The sequence below is a fragment of the Cervus canadensis genome, chromosome 1 (assembly GCF_019320065.1).
Source record: "Cervus canadensis isolate Bull #8, Minnesota chromosome 1, ASM1932006v1, whole genome shotgun sequence".
NCBI lineage: Eukaryota > Metazoa > Chordata > Mammalia > Artiodactyla > Cervidae > Cervus > Cervus canadensis.
The window spans coordinates 46,297,507-46,321,595 of record NC_057386.1 but is presented as its reverse complement, the minus strand read 5'-3'; the positions used below and the strand labels follow the sequence as shown (position 1 = coordinate 46,321,595).

General features: G+C 37.9%; 1 protein-coding gene across 2 annotated transcripts; it reads right to left on the bottom strand.

Annotated features, from left to right (window-relative positions):
• Nucleotides 1-1,948: 1,948 nt before the first annotated feature.
• On the bottom strand, nt 1,949-23,873 carry DDX52 (DExD-box helicase 52). Of its 2 annotated transcripts, XM_043481499.1 has the most exons (16): nt 23,767-23,873; nt 22,496-22,694; nt 18,991-19,121; nt 17,825-18,010; nt 15,416-15,559; nt 14,437-14,548; nt 13,379-13,451; nt 12,672-12,875; nt 9,632-9,722; nt 7,903-8,025; nt 7,632-7,782; nt 7,371-7,446; nt 5,968-6,039; nt 5,320-5,412; nt 3,162-3,383; nt 1,949-2,510 (listed from the first exon to the last, which is right to left on the bottom strand). In XM_043481499.1, exons 1-16 carry the CDS (start codon nt 23,851-23,853, stop codon nt 2,453-2,455), a joined length of 2,022 nt encoding a protein of 673 aa, XP_043337434.1. In that variant the 5' UTR covers nt 23,854-23,873; the 3' UTR covers nt 1,949-2,452. The 2 variants fall into 2 exon arrangements, with proteins under 2 accessions (XP_043337434.1, XP_043337440.1); XM_043481505.1 differs by lacking the exon at nt 3,162-3,383.
• Nucleotides 23,874-24,089: the final 216 nt, after the last annotated feature.

Sequence of the window (24,089 nt, the reverse complement as noted above, 5' to 3'; positions counted from 1 at the left end):
ATACCAACTGGAATGAAGGACCATAAAGCCTCAGGAAAGATAAGCTGTAGGAGAATTGTAGCAGTGGTGTTATCAAGCGACAGGGACATTCTACCTTACCAGGATAAAATGTTTATCAGTTTTCTAGCAAAGTCATCTTGAATGGAAAGAGACAGCGAAGAACATGGTTAAATGACAGAAAACAAAGTAACAAAAGTAGAAGTTGACCATATTCTGGTAGCTACAACGTTGTGACAGGTAAGGTCTGAGCTATGTTACTGATGAAGTAAAAAGATATTTAACAGACCAAAGAATTTAAAACCCTAGGGAACTTGAATAACCAGCCACATAAAAGGAATCTCGTGTGGAGAAAAGGGAATGCTCTTGCACTGTTGGTGGAAATATAAATTGATACAGCCACTATGGAAGACAGTATGGAGATTCCTTAAAAAAAAAAAACAACTAGGAATAAAACCACCATATGACCCAGCAGTCCCACTCCTAGGCATATACCCTGAGAAAACCAAAATTGAAAAAGACACGTATCCTGTTGTTCACTGCAACACTATTTACAATAGCTAGAACAAGGAAGCAACCTAAATGTCCATCGACAGGTGAACGGATAAAGTTGTGGTACATATACATAATGGAATATTCAGTTCAGTCGCTCAGTTGTGTCCAACTCTGCAACCCCATGGACTGCAGCACACCAGGCCTCCCTGTCCATCATCAGCTCCCAGAGTTTACTCAAACTCGTGTCCATTGAGTTGGTGATGCCATCCAACCATCTCATCCTCTGTCATTCCCTCCTGCCCTCAATCTTTCCCAGCAATGGGTCTTTTCAAATGAGTCAGTTCTTCACAGCAGGTGGCCAAAGTACTGGAGTTTCAGCTTCAACATCAGTCCTTCCAATGAATATTCAGGACTGATTTCCTTTAGGATGGATGGGTTGGATCTCCTTGTGGTCCAAGGGACCCTCAAGAGTCTTCTCCAACACCACAGTTCAAAACCATCAATTCTTTGGTGCTCAGCTTTCTTTATAGTCCAACTCTCACATCCATACATGACTACTGGAAAAACCATAGCTTTGACTAGACGGACCTTTGTTGGCAATGTCTTTGCGTTTTAATATGCTGTCTAGGTTGGTCATAACTTTCCTTCCAAGGAGTCTTTTAATTTCATGGCTGCAATCACCATCTGCAGTGATTTTGGGGCCCAGAAAAATAAAGTCTGACACTGTTTCCATTGTTTCCTCATCTATTTGCCATGAGGTGATGGGACCAGTTGCCATGATCTTAGTTTCCTGAATGTTGAGCTTTAAGCCAACTTTTTCACTCTCCTCTTTCACTTTCATCAACAGACTCTTTAGTTCTTCACTTTCTGCCATAAGGGTGGTGTCACCTGCGTATCTGAGGTTATTGATGTTTCTCCCGGCAATCTTGATTCCAGCTCTGCTTCATCCAGTCCAGCATTTCTCATGATGTACTCTGCATAAGTTAAATAAGCAGGGTGACAATATACAGTCTTGACATACTCCTTTCCCTATTTGGAACTAGCCTTTTGTTCCATGTCCAGTTCTGAGTAATGGAATATTACTCAGCCATAAGAAGGCACACATTTGAGTCAGTTCTAATGAGGTGGATGAACCTAGAGCCTATCATACAGAGTAAAGTAAGTCAGAAAGAGAAACATAAATATCATATATCAACACATATACAGAATCTAGAAAAATGGTACTGAAGAATTTATTTGCAGGGCAGCAATGGAGAAACAGACATAGAGAATAGACTTACAGACATGAGGAGAGGGGAGGAGCTTGTGAGATGTACAGAGAGAGTATCATGGAAATTTATATTACCACATGTAAAATAGATAGCCAGTGGGAATTTGCTTTATGGGAGGAAAAAAGGAATCTCGTTGTTATGGCTCCTACTACAAAAAGCCATCAACAAATTTAGAAACAGCGAAATAGAGAGATGAGTAGGTTTATTCTTGGTAGACAGCTTGTGTTGCCTCTTGTCCATTTCCCTCCCACCACACCCCAAAAAAAGTGGGTAGGAAGGGGAATTCAATCTCAAGACTTTACTTCGCAATGTGGTTCCAAATGCCTCTCCACAGCATATGCAACACGTTCCTTCATACTTGAAGGGAAAAATCCAGCTCACCACATTTGGGTGTTGTTACTTTTAGTATAAGCTTTGGTTCTTCTATAAGAAGTATCACTCTGGATTCAAACCACACAGATGTCAATGAATGTTTTTTCCATTGTATAATCATTTAAAAATCACCTATGAATTAAAACTTGACATGATACACTGAGAATTTAGGATCATTTTTCATTAGTCCCACGTTCTTATGGTTGACTTCAAATGTTTGGTATGGGTGATTATAAGACAATATATTCCATGAAAAAAAAATTCATGCTGAAATTATAAAATCACATTTGTGATACAGTTCTTTTAAAAGTCTGTTTTTAACTTTTGTCCTCAGGAGCTTCTTTCTTCTTGCTGTTCTGACCAGTGACCTTTTTCCTGTGACAATGAAAGGAAAGCTGAATTAGAAATTTTAGATATATGTACTTTCCAAAACTCTACCAGTTTAATAAACATTTACTGAAACCTTCACGATCAAGTATGTGAGACATTAGGAACACAAAATTGTGTCTGCCCTTTAGAAAAACATATCCGCCTAAGTGAGACAGAAATACCACAATAAACTACATTACAACATGGCATAAAAGACAGATTCTGACCCAATAAAGAGTTCACATTGATTAAGTGCTAGACATTGTTACAAATACTTTATATGTATCAACTCAGATCTTCTAACTTATGAAGAAGATTCTATTAGTATCCTCATTATACAGATGTGGAAAATGAGGTAGAGTGGTTGAGTAACTTGCAGATCATCACACACTGATAATATTAGGACTGAACTCTGATATTCTGATTTTAGAGCTTGGCGAATGGTGAATGCCATCAACTAACTCTTAACACAAGAAAAAACTTTTGAGAAAAACAAAAAAACTTTTGAGAAACAACATTTGCATACTACAGAAGAGTAATGCAAATCAACTCACTTAATCCTTCACCAACAGTGAGTGGCAGAGTTATTATTTATATACCCATTTCCATTATATATAGGAGGAAAGAGGCTTAAAGATGTGATTTGTTTAAACTCACACAGGAAGAGGTGATATTAGAGCCAGTTCTTCTTGCTCCAAATCCAGTCTCCTCCACCCTCTACTACACCAGGGTGAGTTTGCAGTGCCTGAAGTGAGGTCCACTAGGCAACAGGATTTAGGTTTATTACTCAGTTGGGAAGCAGGGTCTGACGATATGGACTTAAGAGTAATCAGCATAGAGCTGAGGCCACAGGTGTGGGTAGGATCATTATTGCAACATCTGTAGTGGAAAGGTAAGCTGGTGTCAGATCAGCTCTTGTGTGTATGCTATGTTAAGAAGTATGGTTTTTAAATGTGAAGAAAATAAGACAACCAAAGCATCTTAAGCAGGGGCTAGGGACAGATTTATACCAAGTGTCCTCAAAGTCTTAGTGCAGCCATAAGTTTTAATAACTTTGAGGCATAAAAAAATTAACAATTAAAATATAATTTAAAATATCAATATTTATTACAGTTCAACAGAGCCACAATCTTATGTTCTAGTTGATTTTCCGTCTTTGTAAAAACTTTCCTCAGCTGCTAGTCAGTACCTGAAAGGATTGCACTTTCAATCCTAGCTTTACGATCACCCACGAATGAGGTTCTGATGTACATGTAACAATTCAGAAGCAGCTCATTGCAAGAAAAAGTCTAGTCAGACAGATAAGGTGACAAAGCAGGGCAACCTCCTGTAGCAATGCACTGGTCTATTAATCCTCTACCAATCCACCCAGGAACTGTTGCCACAAAGACGAAAAATAAAAAATGCATCAAGAAGGCACAAAACTGACTAGGTACAAATTAATCTTTCCAGTGATGTATTTTCGTAAGGTTGTAACATTTATTCCTCCCAAGTTACTAAAGCTTAAAACCACTAAACCCTTGGGACACTCTTTACATGCCATGTACTGGGGTTGAACATGACTTCCCATAATTAATACAAAATGTCAGGCTGACTCTTTCACTCAGAAGGAAAGTGCAGGCCAGTCTTCTCACCTGGGTTCACCTTGTTCCTTCTACGTGCCTAAATTTTACCTATCCCTGAAGATAATTCTGCTTCTGTAAAATTTTTTTGTAAACGACCAATTCATAATGATTTTTCCCTTCTCTAGCTTCTATTTTACTTAAAAATATTTTCTATTTTTTTCATGTATATTAATCTCCTTTCCCTAACTTCAGGAAAGTGAAAGTGAAGTCGCCCAGTCGTGTCCGACTCTTTGCGACCCCATGAACTGTAGCCCGCCAGGCTCCTCTGTCCATGGGATTCTCCAGGCAAGAATACTGGAGTGGGTTGTCATTTCCTTCTCCAGGGGATCTTCCCAACCCAGGGATCGAACCCAGGTCTCCCGCATTGCAGGCAGATGCTTTATCCTCTGAGCCACCAACTTCAGGAAAGGGGTCTCATTTTGCATCCTTTGTACACCTTACTACATATTATGTATGCAGTACATATATAATACAGATATATGCAGTAAGGCTAAAGATGGACAGTAAGTACTTGGTAAATTCCCATATTTTATGTATGTTATATCTTAACTGGTACTGACAGAATTTAAAGTGTCATTTTTCCTTAAACAGTGGAAAGAATAGTACTATGGAGAATATTTCAGTCTACCCCTATGAGATCATGGTTTCCCAGTAGTGACAGGCAAAAAGGGTAGTCCTGTGTACATTGTAAAAAAAAGAAATATAAATAAATCTGCATATAATTTCATATAAATATGTAAATCATAAGTTTATAATTTACATATAAATAAATTTATAATTTACCCAAATCATACTTTTCAGAGATGTTTCAACATGCTTCAGTGTAAATCCTACTGAAATCCTGCCCAGAATACAAAGCTTCAAGAAAGATTCCATTGATGTGAGCTGACAGTCCTAACAAGTGGCCTCAGTAGTGTGTCCAGATGCAGGCTGTGTGGAGACAGTGCATGCATGTGTCTTAAGTCACTTCAGTCATGTCCGACTCTTTGTGATCCCATGGACTGTAGCCCCTCAGGCTCCTCTGTCCATGGAATTTTCCAGGCAAGAATACTGGAGTGGGTTGCCATTTCCTTCTCCATAATGGACTGTAGACCTATCAAATTTTATTTCTAAAAATCTATCCTAAGGAAAAATAATGCCCAAGTTATATGAATATGACAGAGTCAAACTAACTTTTACCATATACTTACCGTTTATCCTTAGCTTTTTCTAAAAAATATTTTGGAGTTGTACTAATGCTCTCCCTTTCCAAGGGCTTCTTAATCATCTTTTTCTTTTGTTTACTGGAAGTTACAAAGAGAAGAAAGAACTGATTAAGTGCAACTTACTTTAGAGAGCTAAAACTAAAACTCGTTTTGGTTCTTGGTCACAAAATTTGTTTAACTATTTACTGGTTTACAGTGACAACACTGTATCCACTTTAATATACTAGTTTACCTAATAGTATCCAGAGCATTAATCCAGAGAGATGATAATTCAACCAATTTTTAAAAAGGCACTGATTATGATTAAAATATGTGTCACTCTCATATTGTCTCTGCCAATAAGCACTAGAGTCTCATTCTGGCCAATTAACTACTTTTTACTAGCTTTATGAATTAAAATCTAAGCATATTTCACTCACATTTAATAATATTTTAAAAATCTGAGTACTTAAAATTTCAAGGATGAAAAACTGACAGGGAAAGAACACACCGTATTCACAAATATTTAAGAGGAAAGTTTTTACTTTAAAATGTTCTAAAATAGTAGCATTGATAGAACTATAATGTACGAGTGTGAAAGTAAGAATGTACATGCAAAGAGAGAAAAACTCCCAAGTAAATTTAAGACTGTACCTTAGTAGTTTCTGGAAACCTTTTATGTATTCTGGGACAGGACATCCAGCCTGCTGGATGACATTGGCAACACTGAAAAAGGTACCAGTAAACATAAATTTGTATCTTGTCAAACTGTTGTTTATGTACTTAAACCCTCTGCACAACAGAAGAGGAACTAAGAGTACACAAACAAGAAAGTAATCCAGTGAAGTATTCTGGTAAATTATTACCAATTATTACCAGGAGCAATCATATCAGACTACTGAGAGAACAGTCTGCTGGACTGAAACCAACATACTGCTGAATAATTTTAATAGCAGCTGCTTCTACGCAACATGCCCCAAGCCCTAGCCAGCACAGCCCAGTCTTGGAGGAAACATTGAAGTCAGAGTCACACTTTAATTTATTAAATCACAGGGCTTGGCTGACTTGAACTTCTCATGTACAGTCACTTATTCAATCCTTACAAGCTTTTGTAGTAAATATCATCATTATCCACATTTCCCAGATGGAAAAGAAAACTGAAGTGCACACACTGACATGGCGGGTCATCAGAGTCACATGCTTAGAGTTGCTGAGGAAACTCAGGTGAATCAAGGCTGCTGGAATAGTCCCCTATGTATCACATCAGAGTCTGCTCACAACAAAACCAAGGTTGACAGAGCCAAGGCTCAGAAGGCACAAATCAAAATCTGTCACAACCGAGAAACAGGTCAATGTACAAACCACCTCCATCCACAGCTTGATTTCATCTGTTAGAAATATGAACTGCTGTCAGTTATCATCAGCCTAACATTTCTGTAGGCAGCCCAAGTGTAGGAAATATAACTCAGCCTTTACATTAACATCTATGATGATGGGCTATATTAAGATGAGATTCTAAAAATGCATCTATCATAGGTTACCCAGCTTCAAGGGGCTACAACTGAATAATATTGGAGTGTGTTACTAAAACAGTTTTTCCTCTACAACAGGTGACCTGGGACTAAAGATAAAACTCCATCTGCTCCTAAGAGTAATGGGAGAATGCACCATGCTAAGAGATCATTTTGATTAGGCTGTAACGGAAGAGATTCAGGGATTAACTTTAACTATTCACTAATCCAAAAACCTTAATATAACCTTGTGATTAATATAAAGTGATGTTATTGGGACAATTCTGTGAGTCTGAAACTTAAACGAATATTCTCTTGTGAATACTTCCAAAATCTAACAATGGAAGGACAAAAACGAAGCCTTTTGATCATTTTTCTTTCATGGCTAACATTTGGTTGACTAATACCATAACAGAATTTGGGACACAGCCATTATGTAAATAACAGAATTTGGGACACAGCCATTTTGTAATTATCTATTAATTGTGTATAAGAATAATGAACCAATTTTGCCAGCTTAATGCTAAGCTATTTCTCCTAATTTACCTTCTTAATAATGGTTTATCATCTTCAGTGAAAAATGTAACAGCTTTTCCTTTATGCCCAGCTCTCCCAGTTCGACCTAAGAGAAATCAGACCATTAAAAAACAAACAAAAAAACTCATTTTTGAGGGGAATGGGACTTTCAAGATTCAAATATACAAGTCACTGGACTTTTACAGTACTGAAAATGAACATGCTGAAGGGACTCTGGTAGACGTGCTAAGACAGATGAGTGGGGCGTGGGGGTGGGGACACATGACTCACCTATCCTGTGAATATATTCCACTGAGCTGGTTGGAAAGTCATAGTTGATAACCAAGTTCACACCTTTAAAATCGATCCCTCTGGCCAGCAAGGCTGTACAAATAAGAACCCAGATTTTTCCTGCTCTGAAGCTGTGGACTGTGTTATCTCTCTGGTCAACAGAACATACAACAAATGTTTTAGTACCAGTCTGGGAATGAAAAACAAGTGCTTCATAAATGCCAGTGCTTAGTTGTTCTTTGTTGCTTTGAAAGTTTACATTTGACTTTACCTGTTGCTGTGTTCTGTCTGCATGAATAACATCCACGTTAATACCTTCATATATGAGCTCATGAAAAAGTTCTTTAGCCCTTTCAATGGACTGAACAAAAACAAGAACAGGTGGATTGAAACCCTAAAAGAAAGCACACATAACCCATAACTAAGAGTATAACTGCATCATTTCATAAGATTTTAATTCATTTCAATTTAGAAATTGCCAGATTTCTCAGACCTGTGGTCTAAGTCTGCCTCCATCTTCCTCAGCATCCATTCTCTACAATGGGCTTTTCCTACTCAATGTGAGCAGTACTCTCCATTTTGTTCACTGTCTAATTAATCCTCCTTCACCTTTCTACAGCAATGGATGTCCACTCCTTGAAATAATCATGTTTGCTTCTGTGCCTCAGAACATTTTTGTTCCTTCTTAAAATATAATAATTGTCACTTTAATCCATTATTTATCCTGACTGTGGGTATTCCCCAAAGCCTAGTCCCTGGTTCTCAGTTCTCTCAAAATAATCTTATCAAGTTAGACAAAATTTAAGTTATAACTACCAGCTCTAAGCAAATGATTTTTACATTTTGTATCATCAAACCCTGTTTCTCTCTCAAACCAGCTTTCTATATTTTCAACTGTCAGCATTAGGACTTGACCTTGTTATTATGGTCCACACATCCTTTCAGAATCTAATGAAAGATATGAAGCTGTCTAATAGGCAACCAGACATTCACACAATTTCAGAAGGTTCACAAAACTCAAGTTCATACACGGCTAAAAATCCCTGGAGTATAATCTTACGTAAGTATCTGTGAAAACCTTCCATTTCCTATTGCCAAGTGATATCATTATTAGCAAAACTAACAAATACAGCACAATGTGCCAAGCACTACTCTAAGTACTATATTTGTATTAATTCAGTAATTAAACAAAAAACCCCACTCTAGTGTCCTACTCATGTAAGGCCCCAGTTCTACATGAAAGCAGCAGAGTGGTGGGGGGAGATTTCAATATGTAGGCATACTCTTACTTTATTGCACTTTGCAGATAATGGGTTTTTCATAAATCAAAGGTGTGTGGCTAACCCTATGTTCAAGCAAGTCTATCGACACCATTTTTTCCCCAACACCATTTGCCTACTTCTTGTCTCTGCAGCACATTTTGGTAATTCTTGCAATATTTCCAACTTTTTCATAATTATTATATTTGCCCTGGTGAGCTGTGATCAGTCCTCTTTGATGTTACTAATATGGCACAATGAAGGTGATGGTTAGTAGGTTTAGCAATGAAGTATTTTTAATTAAGGTGTGTACATTGTTTACTTTTTTCCAGACAATGCCACTGCACACTTGACTACAGCATAGTGTAAATGCAACTTTCCTATGCACTGGGAAGTCCCCCAAATTCCTGTGACTCACTTAATTATGATATTGGCTTTACTGTGTTGGTCTGGAACTGAATGCCCAGTATCTTTAAGGTCTGCCAGTTCACAGATGTGGAAAAAGGAGGCTTTCAGGACATCAGTTAGGTCTTTTCCTAGCCTACCCTGAGCTGGGAACAGAAACTTAATTTTATTCTAAGAGGTGAGCCTCTCCCACTTGGGATGAGTTGCTCCAACGTGCTTCTTACTGATTTGCCACTGGATTACTAAACACGATGCAGGAAAACGTGCTCAGCCTCCCGTTAGTAATAGAAGGCTTGGTGAACTTCATCAAAATTTGAAAATGCAGCCCAAATATACCTTTTTAACAAGTTCTCTCATGGCCAGTAGTTTTCCAGTCTCTGAACCAACAAAGAGAAGCTCTTGTTCTACCGTCTCTACTGCAGAATTCCTGAGGAAAAAAACATACCTTGCAGTTTGTGAGAGCCAATCTTTGTTTTTCCCCATAAATTTTAAATAAATGAAAAAATTTACACATAACTCCAACAGAATGACTTTTTCCATTGTCAATATAAGTACCTAATTATTTATAAAGACAAAGTTTTTTGAAATTTACTTTTATCTAGAGAATAATTGCTTTACAATGTTGTGTTGGTTTCGGCCATTTAACAACGTGAATCACTCAAGTATACATATGTCCCCTCCCTCCCTATCCTACCCCTCTTGGTTGTCATAGAACTCCCTGTGTTATACCAAAGTTTTTAAATTTTAGTTCAGTTCGGTTCAGTTCAGTCGCTCATTCGTGTCCAACTCTTTGCGACCCCATGAATCGTAGCACGCCAGGCCTCCCTGTCCATCACCAACTCCCAGAGTTTACTCAAACTTATGCCCATTGAGTCGGTGATGCCATCCAGCCATCTCATCCTCTGTCGTCCCCTTCTCATCCTGCCCCCAATCCCTCCCAGCATCAGGGTCTTTTCCAATGAGTCAGCTCTTCACATGAGGTGGCCAAAGTACTGGAGTTTCAGCTTCGGCATCAGTCCTTCCAATGAACACCCAGGACTGATCTCCTTCAGGATGGACTGGTTGGATCTCCCTGCGGTCCAAGGGACTCTCAAGAGTATTCTCCAACACGATGGTTCAAAGGCATCAATTTTTCGGCACTCAGCTTTCCTCACAGTCCAACTCTCACATCCATACATGACCACTGGAAAAACCATAACCTTGACCAGATGGACCTTTGTTGGCAAAGTAATGTCTCTGCTTTTTAATATGCTATCTAGGTTGGTCGTAACTTTCCTTCCAAGGAGTAAGCATCTTTTAATTTCATGGCTGCAATCACCATCTGCAGTGATTTTGGAGCCCAAAAAAATAAAGTCTGACACTGTTTCCACTGTCTCCCCATCTATTTTCCATGAAGTGATGGGACCAGATGCCATGATCTTAGTTTTCTGAATGTTGAGCTTTAAGCCAAAGTCTCTGGTGATTCAGTTTCATATATATATACATATACACATACACACACACACACTTTTTCAAATTCTTTTCCATTATAGGTAATTATATGTGGTTTATGTATTTTCCCTTTAGAAGTTTGCATCTGCTAATCCCAAACTCCTACTTTATCCCTCCCCCCTAATTTCCTCTTTGGTATTCGTAACTTTGTTTTCTATGTCCATAAGTCTGTTTCTGTTTTGTAAATAAGTTCACTTGTATCATTTTTAGATTCTACACATAAGCGATATCATATTTATTACTCTGACTTACTTCACTTAGTATAATCTCTAGGTCCATCCATGTTGCTGCAAATGGCATTATTTCATTCTTTTTTATGGCTGAGTAGCATTCCATGTGTGTGTATATACACACACACACATCACATCTCTATCCGTTTCTCTGTCAGTGGACATTTAGGCTATTTCCACATCTTGGCTTTTATAAATAGTGCTGCTATGAACACTGGGGTGCATGTATCTTTTCAAATTAGTTTCCTCTGGATATATGCCCAGGAGTAAGACTGATGTATCATATGGCAACTCTAATTTTAGTTTTTAAGGAACTCCACACTGTTCTCAGTAGTGGCTGTACCAATCTGCATTCCCACCAACAGTGCAGGAGGGCTCCCTTTTCTCCACACCCTCTCCAGCACTTATTCTTTGTAGCCTTTTTGATGATGGCCATTCTGACTGGTGTGAGGTGGTACCTCATTGTAGCTTTCATTTGCATTTCTCTAATAATTAGTAATGTTGAGCATCTTCTCATGTGCCTACTGGATATCTGGATGCCTTCTTCAGAGAAATGTCTATTTAAGTCTTTAAATGTTCTGTTCCGATTATTAAAATGTTATTTCAATTTAAAAAATAAGGACATAAACAATAAGCTGCCCACAATTCTACCATTTTACAATAAACTTTGATATTTTATTGTGTTCCAGTCATATATTTTCATGTTTCCAATTCCTTACAAAATCTTTCTAAAAGTAAAATTACTGGGTAAAATGAGAACATTTTAAAGGTTGCTTCATATGGCTAAATTTTTTTCATAATGTTAGCAAAGGCTTATTTATAGACAGACAGTTGGGAGTGAGGTATCTAAAGGTTTTATTAACACTGTATAAGCCAGTGTAATATACTACACTATGTATAAATACTTTTTCCGTTCTGTTATCTTCCTTCAAAATTATATTTATGGTGAACCTGTTCTATTTTTCTTTTTATACACAGGAGTTTTAAGTTGGAAGTAGATAGGATATTCTTTATCACTTCATTTGGCTTTTTACTTAACATGGTATTATAAGCACTTCTTCTATAGCTATTATCTTCACTTTTACTATTTCTATTCTCCTGGCAACAATACTGGGTTGCTACTCCCTTCTCCAGGGAATCTTCCCAACCCAGCAACTGAACACAGGTCTCCTGCCTTACTGCTGAGGCACCAGGGAAGCTCCATTCCATTTCATGGGTTGCACTACAGTATATCAAGGGGCAGTATTATAATTTCATAAAACTTTTTTTCTATCATTTAGCATAAATGCACCCCAAAATATTTTTAAAAAGGAATTACAAATCAAGTGGCTCAGTAACATCAGCTTCCTTCTCTCAGCCCAACTGAGTTAAGCCATCAAAGAGATTAAATCCTCTGGGTGGCCACAGAACTCATGGTAATACTTTATGGAAGGGAAAAATCAACTAAATGCATGATGATAGTAATATCCGCATGACGATATGAGAATGTCCCTTTAGATTATTCTAACATAGAATATCCTTAATCAAACTTGACTTTAAAGAATATGTTTCTTTCAGTAAAACTCTTTTTATTAATCTTAGGCCACACAACCTGTCTCCTTTAGTGTAAAATAATGACTTTTTTTTAATCAGTGTGATAATGGAAGAGGAATTACCTTGCTCCAATGGATACAGTAATGACGTTGTCCAAGTTCAGTTTGCACCACTGTTCAACATCATAGGCAAAAGTTGCACTGAACATAGCTCTCTTCACCTTGTGGGATGTACAGGCCAAGAAAATGGAAGCCAGCTGGTCTCTGAACCCAGTTTTGCCATCTTCAAACAGTTTATCTGATTCATCTACTACCAGCCATTCAACACTAAGAAATAACAACAAAAATTTGTGGTTTATTGAACTGAAAGATCCAGGACATGTCACTAAACTGCGGGGACACATGAAGAAGTCAAACCACAATGATGCTTCTCAGATCCACATACTGTACCAGAAAAAGGTACAAGAAAAATAAGCAATAAAAAGGTAAAAGAAGATCAACATAAATTAATGTACCTATTCCATTACCCCAAAGGATATGAAGTTCCACTGACAATGACAGAAGTTCCACTGGCATTGGTGATGGAGTTCCATCACCACTGCTGAAAGATGTGACAATTTCTAGGGGAACTCTGTACTAATTGCTTATCACAATCTGTTAACTTTATTCCAGACCAGATAGTTACTTTTTTCTCAGCACCAACACTGACTGAAAGCTGGCAGATAGCAAGCTCCAAAGGGCAATAATACAAGTATTATATTATAGTTGAAGACAAAATATAATCAAGTTAATGAAAAACACACATAAAAGACATTATTAAAGTAACATACTTTGTTAAGTCTATTCCTGGAGGATCTTGTTTTAATAAATAGATTAGTCGATTTGGAGTAGTCACAAGGATATCTGTAAGGAAAAACAAATGGTACAAATTGCAAAACAACATTCATCCGTCTTAAACTAGAGGATTAAGCCCCCTGTATTTCAGTTAATAACCTCAAGTGGGGAGAAGTGCTGATATGCACTATACCAATAACACAACAAACTAATGTACATATTTTTTTAATACATCATAGCACAAACTACTAAGTCCTTACTCTCCGTTTATTTGACCTGCCTTCTTGGTCTCTAAGAGGCAGGAATACAATAATCCAACACTCTGCTTTTCAAACATTCATTTGTTTTTCAGGAAAATACTTTCCTTAAATGGAACTTTATTCAGAAGCTCAAGATAAAAGCCAAGTAAAAGTTTCTCTGGTGGACATTAAGAGTAGAGATGTAAGCCAGTCTGATCTGCAGAATATTCCCATGGCAGGTTAACCATCAATAGAATAAAGCAGGGATTCTCAGCCTCAGTACTACATTTGATTCAGACAACTCCTCGCTGTAGGAGGCTATTCTGTGCATCGCAGCACGTGTAACAGCGTCACTGGCTTCTATCCCTCTAACAGTAGCACCTCTCCCCAGCTGTGACAAAGTATCTCCATATACTGCCAAATATCCTTGGGGTGGAGGGTGAGGTAGAGAACCCCTGGTATCTATTTATGTAACTACTGAGTGAGAGGAGATCTCTTTCAGCTTTTCTAAAAATCAAACTAACTACACTTTTAAGAATTTTTAGGTGGCAATTCGGATATTTGTAATTTCCAAATCCCTTACATTTCAAGCATGAACTGAACTGAATTTACAACTTCCATCCTCTGGCATGCATGCTCAGTTGTGTCAGGCTCGCTGACCCCAGGGACTTGTCCATGGAATTTTCCAGACAAGAATACTAGAGTCAGTTGCCATTTCCTCCTCCAGGGGATCTTCCCAACCCAGGGATCGAGCCCGAGTCTCCTGCACTGGCAGGTGGATTCTTTACAATTGGTGCCACCTGGTAATCCCTTACCAAATTTCTTAGATGATTTAGGTCCAAATTTCTTGGCTGCAACTGCTGCTTTGTGGATCATGTGTATCCTGAATCCTGTTCCCTCGGATAGTTTTACTAACTCTCGGTGAATCTAAAACAGAAATGATAAAAACATCAGCTGCTGAAATACTTGGATAAGATGTATACTCACTTTTTTAGTATTTATAAAATAAATCTAGTATCAATCCATGAATACCTGAAAGTAACCTGGAATCTTGGCATTTTGGAACTCCAATGCCAAATAAGATTCATAGTTTCTTCAGATCTAGTAAACCAGTTCCAAGAGAAAAAAATCAAAACTCTTGAACTCTGTATTATTTTTAAGAATAGAGTACAGTTTCAAAACAGTTTCATACATGGCATGTATTTACATGTATTTACATCCCACTCTCACACTGAGAGAGTCGAATGGATCACAGTATAGTTTTACTTTCTCAAAAACTGAGATGAGGTTTCCTTTTTATAGGTGAGAAGAAAAAGTTTTAAAGAGGAACTGTATATTACAGACCACTTCCCTGGCGGTTCAGACAGTGAAGAATCTGCCTGCAATGTATATGACCCAGGTTCGATCCCTGGATCGGGAAGACCCCCTGGAAAAGGGAATGGCAACCCACTCCAGGATTCTTGCCTGGAGAATCCATGGACAGGGGAGCCTGGTGGACTACAGACCACGGACTTGCCGAGTTGGACTTAACTAAGTGACTAACACACATATGTTACAGTAGCCTTCCAACTACAAGGATCTTAGAGCATATACCAAAGTATAAATGCTAAGATCATCATATTTTAGGAAACTGTAAGACTTTATGCAGTAAGATACCAAGAAGTGTGCTTTGTACACAATACTTGACCATGATAAAGACACGGGCCTTACTCTTCTGGACCTTTCTATTACCCTCTAATAAGAAAGATGACTGGCAAACACAAACATATTCTCTTCAGAAACTACAGGTTATACCTGGCTGGCAAGTTCTCGTGTTGGTGATATAACCAGGGCTCTGAAGCCTTTATTTGTGGGTTGTTTCAGGTGCATTAAAATAGGAATGCTAAAAGCCAAAGTCTTTCCAGATCCAGTAGGAGCAGAAGCCAGCAGTTCTCGACCCTAAAAACAGAGTATATTAAGTACAAGGAAGAGTACATACATTTTTCAGTGCCAGTCAAATAACGCTACCAGCCATAAAAATAAAATCATATATAATAAGTCCAGACACTCACATTCCCATCATTCCTCTAACTTCTCCAATATTTGTTTTTCTTTTCTTTTTAGTTTTTTTTTTTTTCATTTTATTTTTTTAGTTGGAGGCTAATTACTTTACAGTATTGTAGTGGTTTTTGCCATACATTGACATGAATCAGCCATGGATTTACATGTGTTCCCCATCCCGATCCCCCCTCCCACCTCCCTCCCCATCCGATCCCTCTGGGTCTTCCCAGTGCACCAGCCCTGAGCACTTGTCTCATGCATCCAACCTGGGCTGGTGATCTGTTTCACCCTTGATAGTTTACTTGTTTCAGTGCTATTCTCTCTGAACATCCCACCCTCGCCTTCTCCCACAGAGTCCCAAAGTCTGTTCTGTACATCTGTGTCTCTTTTTCTGTTTTGCACGTATTTGCTTTTCTAACATCACCCACCTCTGCTACCACCACCCCAATGGAGTTTCTGAGCATTATCACTAAAGTTAATTTGAACTGGGTAAAGAAAACAGATAACTAAAATCCAGGTAATTCACAACCATATTCCCATTATTTCTATTTTCCTTTTCCCTAAACCTCTTTATCAAAACAAAATCAGAAAACCAACTTTTGGTCCTGACATCTGCATTGCTCCATCCTCATGGAAAATTTTAATAAATAACTAAAGAACTAAAAGTAAAATAAAAAGTGGTGATAACACCAATGACAATCATTTATAGGTGACAATCTTCAAAAAGTCACTGTGCTTTTTAAAGCTTTCAGCTAAGATCACTACACATACAACATTTTAATGAAAATTAAAAGCAAATTTGCTATAACGTCAGTCAAAAACATCCTTCAAATATATTCTTATTTCAGTTCCCAAAGAAAATGAAAAGGATTAATATGGATGAGATAGGAGGTAACTCATACCCTTTGGCTACTAGAACTGGGAGGCCGTCTTGGTTATGTGGTGACAAAAAAGCAGCTCTCACCACTACAAAAAGAAACTCAGAAAAACTTAATTTCAAAAATCTAAGTTAACTCATACTTCTGTCAACACTGCATAAACAAATAATGGTATACTCATATAAGAAAATACTACTCAGCCTATCATATATCAGTAACAAATTGATATATGCAACATGGAGGATCTCAAAAAAGGTACATAGAGTGAAAGAAAGAAACCAGAGATAAAAGAATACATAATGAATGATTCCACTTATATAATAATTCTATAATACATGGCGGTAAGAACCAGAACAGGGCTTCCCTGGTGGCTAGCGGTAAAGAATCCACCTGGAATGTAGGAGACGTGGGTTTGATCCCTAAGTCGAGAAGATCCCCTGGAGAAGGAAATGGCAACCCAATCCAGTATTCTTGTCTGAGAAATCCCACGGACAGAGGGGCCTGGTGGGCTACAGTCCATGGGGCTGCAAAGAGTTGGACAGGACTGAGAGATTAAACAACACAAGGAAGCAGAAGAGTGCTCACCTCTGGGTGAGGGTCGGGTGGGGACCGAAGGGAAAGGGTATGAAATTGCTGAAATTCACTAAACTGTGCACTTGACATCTATGTATTTTTTTAGTATTTAAATATAGTTCAATAATAAAAAGTACTGGGATATGGGAATTCCCTGGCAGTTCAGTGGTTAGGACTCTCTGCTTTCACTGCTGAGGGCCTGGGTTCAATACCTGGTTGGGGAACTAAGATCCCACAAGCTGCATGGCGTGACAAAAAACTTTTAAAGCACTGGGATTAAAAACAAAGTCAAGTTATATACAATAATTCAGTACCTCTGAAATACTTCTTAGATATTATAAACCAAATCACTGATGAATAAACAGAACATAGTCCCTATCCTCAGAAGATGAATGCTTTTCGTTAAATGGAAAATGTTAGTTAGTGCAAAGACACAGTAGTATAAAGTGTAAGATAAATGTTGCAAGAAAAAGAAAACACATGGAGAATTGGGTGTTAGGGGAAAGAGTGTTTGTTGGTAAATGAAAAAGATCACATAAAGCAGTAGTGATCAAGACAAACTGTATGGAGGCACAGGCATTAGAGATGGAGTTTAGAGGATGGCAAGGATTTCAACAAGGGGAAATAAGGCAGATGGGAAGATCTCAAAGACAGAGGAAAGAGAATGAATACACACACACACACACACACACTTCAAGGCCTTCACACTCACATGCAGCATAACTGGAATGGCTTGCATTTGGATTGGTGTAGGGATCTGGAAGCCTGCATCCAGAATGTTCTGAAGCAGTCGAGAATTGATTTTATATTCCTGGTCAAGTTGCTGAAATGTAGCAATTGGGTCAGGAAGATCAGTTCCTTGGACATGAATTTTATGTTTATTCCGGAAGAAGTTTAGCTGAAAAGTAAAACAAAGGGATTTGGTAAAATACATTGTCAGAAGTTGTAAAGCAGTAATAAGTTTCTCAAATAAGCTTTAGTAGCATATGAAGCCATCTAGTTAAATTCCAGGCCCTAAAAGAGACAGATACTACGAACAATTTCCACCCTTTCACAGAAGGATGACCTTCCTAACGATGAAACCTATCTATCCACACTTTCCACACTTAATGTGTCAATGCCATGAATAACATTATTCATATACATGTGCTACTGTCACAGTCACAATCTTATAGAAACTGCTAGAAGACAGGCACTGAATCAATCTATTTGCTTTATATGGCACTTGGCACAAGAGCCAATGCTTTTTAACAATCTACCCTAAACTCTATTTATTAAGACTGAATGCCACTAAAAAAGTCAAGTGATGTTGATTTTTTTATTTTTTTGGTTTTTCCCACTCTCTGATCCAGACAGCCAAATTCTGGATGCGGGATTACCAAAGGAGCTGAACGGTACTCCATCTGCAATACGGTGGGAGTGCAGCAAACTCAACAACGGCGTATTTGTTGTCCCTTCTGAATTCCCCTCCTCCTGATCCCAAGTTACCAAACAGGTTTCTTAAGAATTCCAACTCTCAAATCCCTGTCACGTGAAATTCTTCAAAACCAGGGAGTTTAACATAAAGGATAAAGTGGGCCAATTTTATGTTTATCAAAGGGAAATGAGAAATTTAAAAAACTTAATTCTAAACACATTATCAAATTTGACCCTGTTTAAGTTTCAAGATTTCAAGATACTTTCAAGAATTTTAAACTTTAAAAATTTCAGCCACAGCACAAAGGCTACTTTAAATTTTCATTAAAGTGAAATCTAGACTACTATAAATAACCTTCTATCTTAACAAAATCATACTCACTTTGATGAACAGAAAAACCCAAGCACAGTGAAAAAGGCACAAGGCCAGAAAAACTATTAGGGCAAAAATATTTTTCTCACCTTTTCTTTTCTTAGCTGCTCTAACTTTCTTGAAGTTAGTTTATTTTCTCTTTTAACATTTTTATCTTCAATCTTTGCTTCCACAGATGATATCCACTGTATAGTAGAAACTTCTTCCTGAGAAGTAATTTCTAAAATATATTTTTTTAAAAAATTAAAAGATTTTAACTGCAACATTCTTAGGTGGCACAAATAGGCCACACCTTCACACTGAAAGAAAATGTAACAGTTGATACAACTAGACAGTTTTGGTAACTGGCCTAGCTGACTTTGAAGTTTACCTGGGAAAATAAATATGTAAGAATAGCTAAAAAATTCTAAGAATATTAATTAGTAAAGACTACTTCTGGAATTTTTTGAAAATTTTTTCAACTTCACTGAGGCACAACAGACACAATAAACTGCATATATTTAAAGTATGCAATTTGCATACTTCCCTGGTGGCTCAGTGGTAAAGAATCCACCTGCAATGCAGTAGACATGGGTTTGGTCCCTGACCTGCAAAGATCCCCTGGCAAAGGAAATGGCAACCACTCCAGTATTCTTGCCTGGGAAATCCCCTGGACAAGAGGAGCCTGGCGGACTACAGTCCATGCGGTTGCAAAAGAGCTGGACACAACTGAGTGGCTAAACAGCAACAATACACCTGTTAAACCATCAACACATTTAAGGCCATTTTCATCAGTTCCCAAAATTCCTTGTAGCCCCTTATAGTGCATTACTCCATTCCTAGGCAACTACCTTTTTCTCTCGTTGATTAATTTTTTTCCTGGAATCTTATATAAATGGAATCATATAGTACGTACTAAATTTAGTCTGGCTTCTTTCACTTAGTATAGTTATCCTGAGATTCATCCATCCAATCTATGTTGGAGCATGTGTCGATAATTTTAAACCTTTTATTTACAGGGAGTATCCTACTGTATTGGATATGCAATCTGTCTATCCTCCACTGTCCAAGGACATTTGGGTCATTTCATAGTTTTGGCTATTACAAACAAAGCTGCTATGAACACAAGTATACAAGTCTTTGTGAGAACACAGGTTTTCCTTTCTGTTGGGTAAATTCTAGGAGCAGAACAGGTGGATCACATGGTAAGTGTATGTTTATTATTATTATTTTTAATTCTTTTCCATTTCTACCAAAAAAGCCTACTAGAATTTTAATTGGATTTGCACTGATCCTATAGCTCACTTTAGGGAGAAAGTATCCAGTTGCTCAATCAATAAACATGGTATGCCGCACTACTCTGTTGGGATTTATAACACAGTATTAGTCGCTCAGCTGTGTACGACTCTGGTCCCCCAGGCTCCTTTGTCCATGGGACTTTCCAGGCAAGAATACTGGTGTGGGTTGCCATTCCCTTCTCCAGGGGATCTTCTCAACCCAGGGATTGAACCCGGGTCTCCTGAATTTGCAGGCAGATTCTTTACTGTCTAAGCCACCAGGGAAGCCCATTTATAACATAAGGCCACGTTAATTGAAACAAGCTTGTACTGGTCTATGAATACAGAATCAGAAGTAAATGAAATAGAACAGAACCCAAAGACCCAAATATATATGGGAAATAAGTTACAATAAAAGCTGTATCTAAATCCAATGGGGAGAAGATGGATTATCAATATATTAAGACAATCGGCTAGACATCTGAAAAAAAAATTAAATTTGTTCCTTATTCACTCCTTACACCAAATAAAATCCCAGAGGGCCAGAGATTTCAATATAACAAAATGAAACTACAAATAAGAAAGTATGGGAGAATTAAAAAAAAAAATTAAGTTTAATGCTTAGGACACAAAAGCAAAAGCAAATTACAAAGGAAAAGATACAGTTAACACATAAAATGGCAAAAATAAATAAGATTATGACAGGATAAACTAAAAAATAAGTGTAAACACAGTATGCTAGACTAGAGCTAATTTCTCTAACAAATTAAGAAGAAACAGATGAACAGTATAATAGAAAAAAGTGCAATACTACATGAGGAGGTAAACTATAAAAATAGAAAAAGAAAACTCATACACTGCTGGTGGGCATCACCAATTGGAATGATTTTTAAAAAATATAAAAAATTATGCTCACTTTTATGAGGAGACAGTTGGCATTAACAGACCTGAATTATTACTAATCCACAAGACCTTGAATTGTCCAATTAAAACTCTTTATGTCTATCCACACTTGCTACTAAATGCTTACAGGACATATCTGTGTGTCTCTGGTTGCCAAATATTTGAATCTTTTTCCTAAGCTGGTGTCAGGTCTTTTTAGAATTCATCTTGATGGAAAGCTTTATTAAACTTGCTTGTAGCCAGGAAAGTAAAATGACTTTTACTGCAACACTGTCACCAAAAGTGTGGAAACAAAGTAAATGTTCCTAAGACAGAAACTTGTCAAATCAATTATGGAACATCCCTACAACATATAACGGGATACTATGCTATGGTTCAATGAACAAAGCAGTAGACTTCCTAATGATACCACATTTCTGGTGGACAATTCCCAAATATCTGAATTTAAAATCTGTTAACTGCGAAATCCCACTTTTAAGAATTTATCAGACAGATATACCCACACATACACCCAAAGTAGAATAACATTTACTGCAACACTGTAAAAGCAAAAGCGGAGAAACAAGTTAAAGGCCCACCACTCAGGAACTTGTTAAATCAATAATGGAATGTATAATGGGATAAGATGCTATATTAAAACAAACAAGGCAGCACATTTCCTACTCATTCATAACAAATTCCAAGATAATACTGTTATATCTTGTTATAAAGGGGGTAGAGGGAAGGAAGGTTCAGAACAAAACAGCATCTAGAGTATGCAATCATTCATGCTTTTTAAGTGAGGTATAAATACATATCAATAGACTATCTCTACAAAAACATCTAACATAAACTGATTGAATAACTTTTAAAAATCATGTGTAAGTATTTATTTTACCAAAAAGGTAAAATGGCTGGGAAACTTAATAGATGAACAAGGAAAAAGACAAATATTCCCACAGTTGAGTACAAGAAAAAAAGACCACCTTGTGAAAAATAGCCAGAGAGTACAAACAAGCCACAAAACGTGAAAGGTAAACATCCAGAAAAGCCTATGAGAAGATGCTCAATCTCACCAGTTATCAAGAAAATATAAATAAAAACGTTTCACTCATTAGAATGGGGAGGAAAAAAAAAGACCAACAGTATTCAGCATTGTCACGGCTGTGGGAAGTCATTTTGCAGTTATCTGTTCAAAGGAAGAAGTGTGTGTGCCCTTTGACCCACTGAATCCACTTTGGGGATGCTAATTACAGAAGTTACAGCACCTGTATAAAAAGATATGCTTACAAGTATCTTTACTGTAACAATATTTGTAATCACAAATACCTTGAAACAACTTAAATGCTATCAAATGACAAACAGCAATATATTGTCTGACATATAACCATAAGCTTCTACTATTTCTGTAAATGAAAAAAAAATTAGAGACAAAAACCATAAATCAAGCCCTAACCTGAAGTCATCTTCTTCTTCTTTTTCCTGTTTTGCTCCCTCTTCCTTTCAATTTGGCTCTCTTCTTTTTTCTCTTCATCTTGTAGCTCCTGATGAGTTCTTAATGCTCCACAATCACCTGGGACAGACTTTTTGTTTCCAAAAAAGTCCAGTCCCTGCAGCACCTCCGAGGAATCAAAGTCATATTTCCTTTTTCCTATCTAAAACCCAAAAAATTTTAAATGAAATCTATGGACAGATTTGGCATTGTTATCACTCTAGCAGCATTGACAGTAAGGATGTGGGTACAATGACTCCCAATCTTTTTTGTCTTTCACCAAATATCTGTTGAGCTGACAAGAGTTCGGGCAAATGGAATCCAAGATGATACCTTTTCTGACCTTCTAACAGTAATAATAATAATCATAACAGCAACTAACACTGATAAGCATAACACTTATGCTTAATCTGCATAATCATAACACTGCATAATCAGACAGATTTCTAAGCATGTTTAGATATATTAAATTCCTCCTTCCTTCAACAACCCTAACAAGGTAAACAGCAAAACAGATGAGAAAAATCGAGGCATTAACACGTTAAGTAACTTCACCACGGTCTCAAAACTGGTAACTGGAAGGCCCAGGATTTGAACTTGAATCATCTGGTTCCAGAGTTCAAACTCTTAACAACTACACTATACCGTCAGAGAAAGAAGAAACACAGGTGAGGCACACACACAAAAATGTCTCTAGTCCCAATACCAAAGTTGATATACAAGATTTTCCACAACTGGGCCCCAACTTCTCTCGATTTATCACTCACTACTTCCCTCTGTAAGAGCGCCCATTTCAAATCGTTCGTCTCATTACTTAATACGCCGTGGAGTAGCGGGAATAAAAAGAACCATGCCCACGCAAGCCAAAGCAAACGGGAAGATCACCAAGAAATAATCTGTTCTCTCCGTTTGGGGTTGTTGCTGTTTTTCAAATTCTTTTCCATAAGTTTTGGAAAAAGATAACTTTTGAGAGTAAGATTCTAAACGGTGCTTTGAATAAACTCAGAAGAACAGCCAGGGCGGTAGAGTGGAGGTGAAACGTTTCCCGACTAGACCCAACCAAGTCTAGGACAGGTAAACGGTTCATTCAGAAGGCTGCGGTAAGCTGAACGCCAAAGGAGGGGAAATGCCCCGCAACCAGGCCTCGGGGTCTCCGAGTGCGGACTCCCCCAGCATTCGGCAATTTCTCCGGCTCCCACTCCTTACTCAGTTACTCGCGCTTCTGCCCACAATACCTGGAATCGAGCTGCGTCCGCCGAGAAGCGTCTCAAGTCGAATTTGGCACCCGCGCCGAGCCGGCGAAACAGATCGTGAGCATCCATCTTTACCCAGAAAGCTCCGCGGTCTCACAGCGCCTGCGCAGAGGACTTCCTCTCCCAGAAGGCCTAGGGCGAGCGGAAGTGGCTCGGGGAGAGGGCGGGGCCTCCTGGCTGTGAGAAGTCGGGAGGGTTTACTGACTTACGGTGTGATGTTATTTGTTTGATTAAAAAAATATTTATCCACATCTTCTTATGCCAGGCACTCACTGTTCTAGACTTTTAGGGATAGTTTGGTAAAC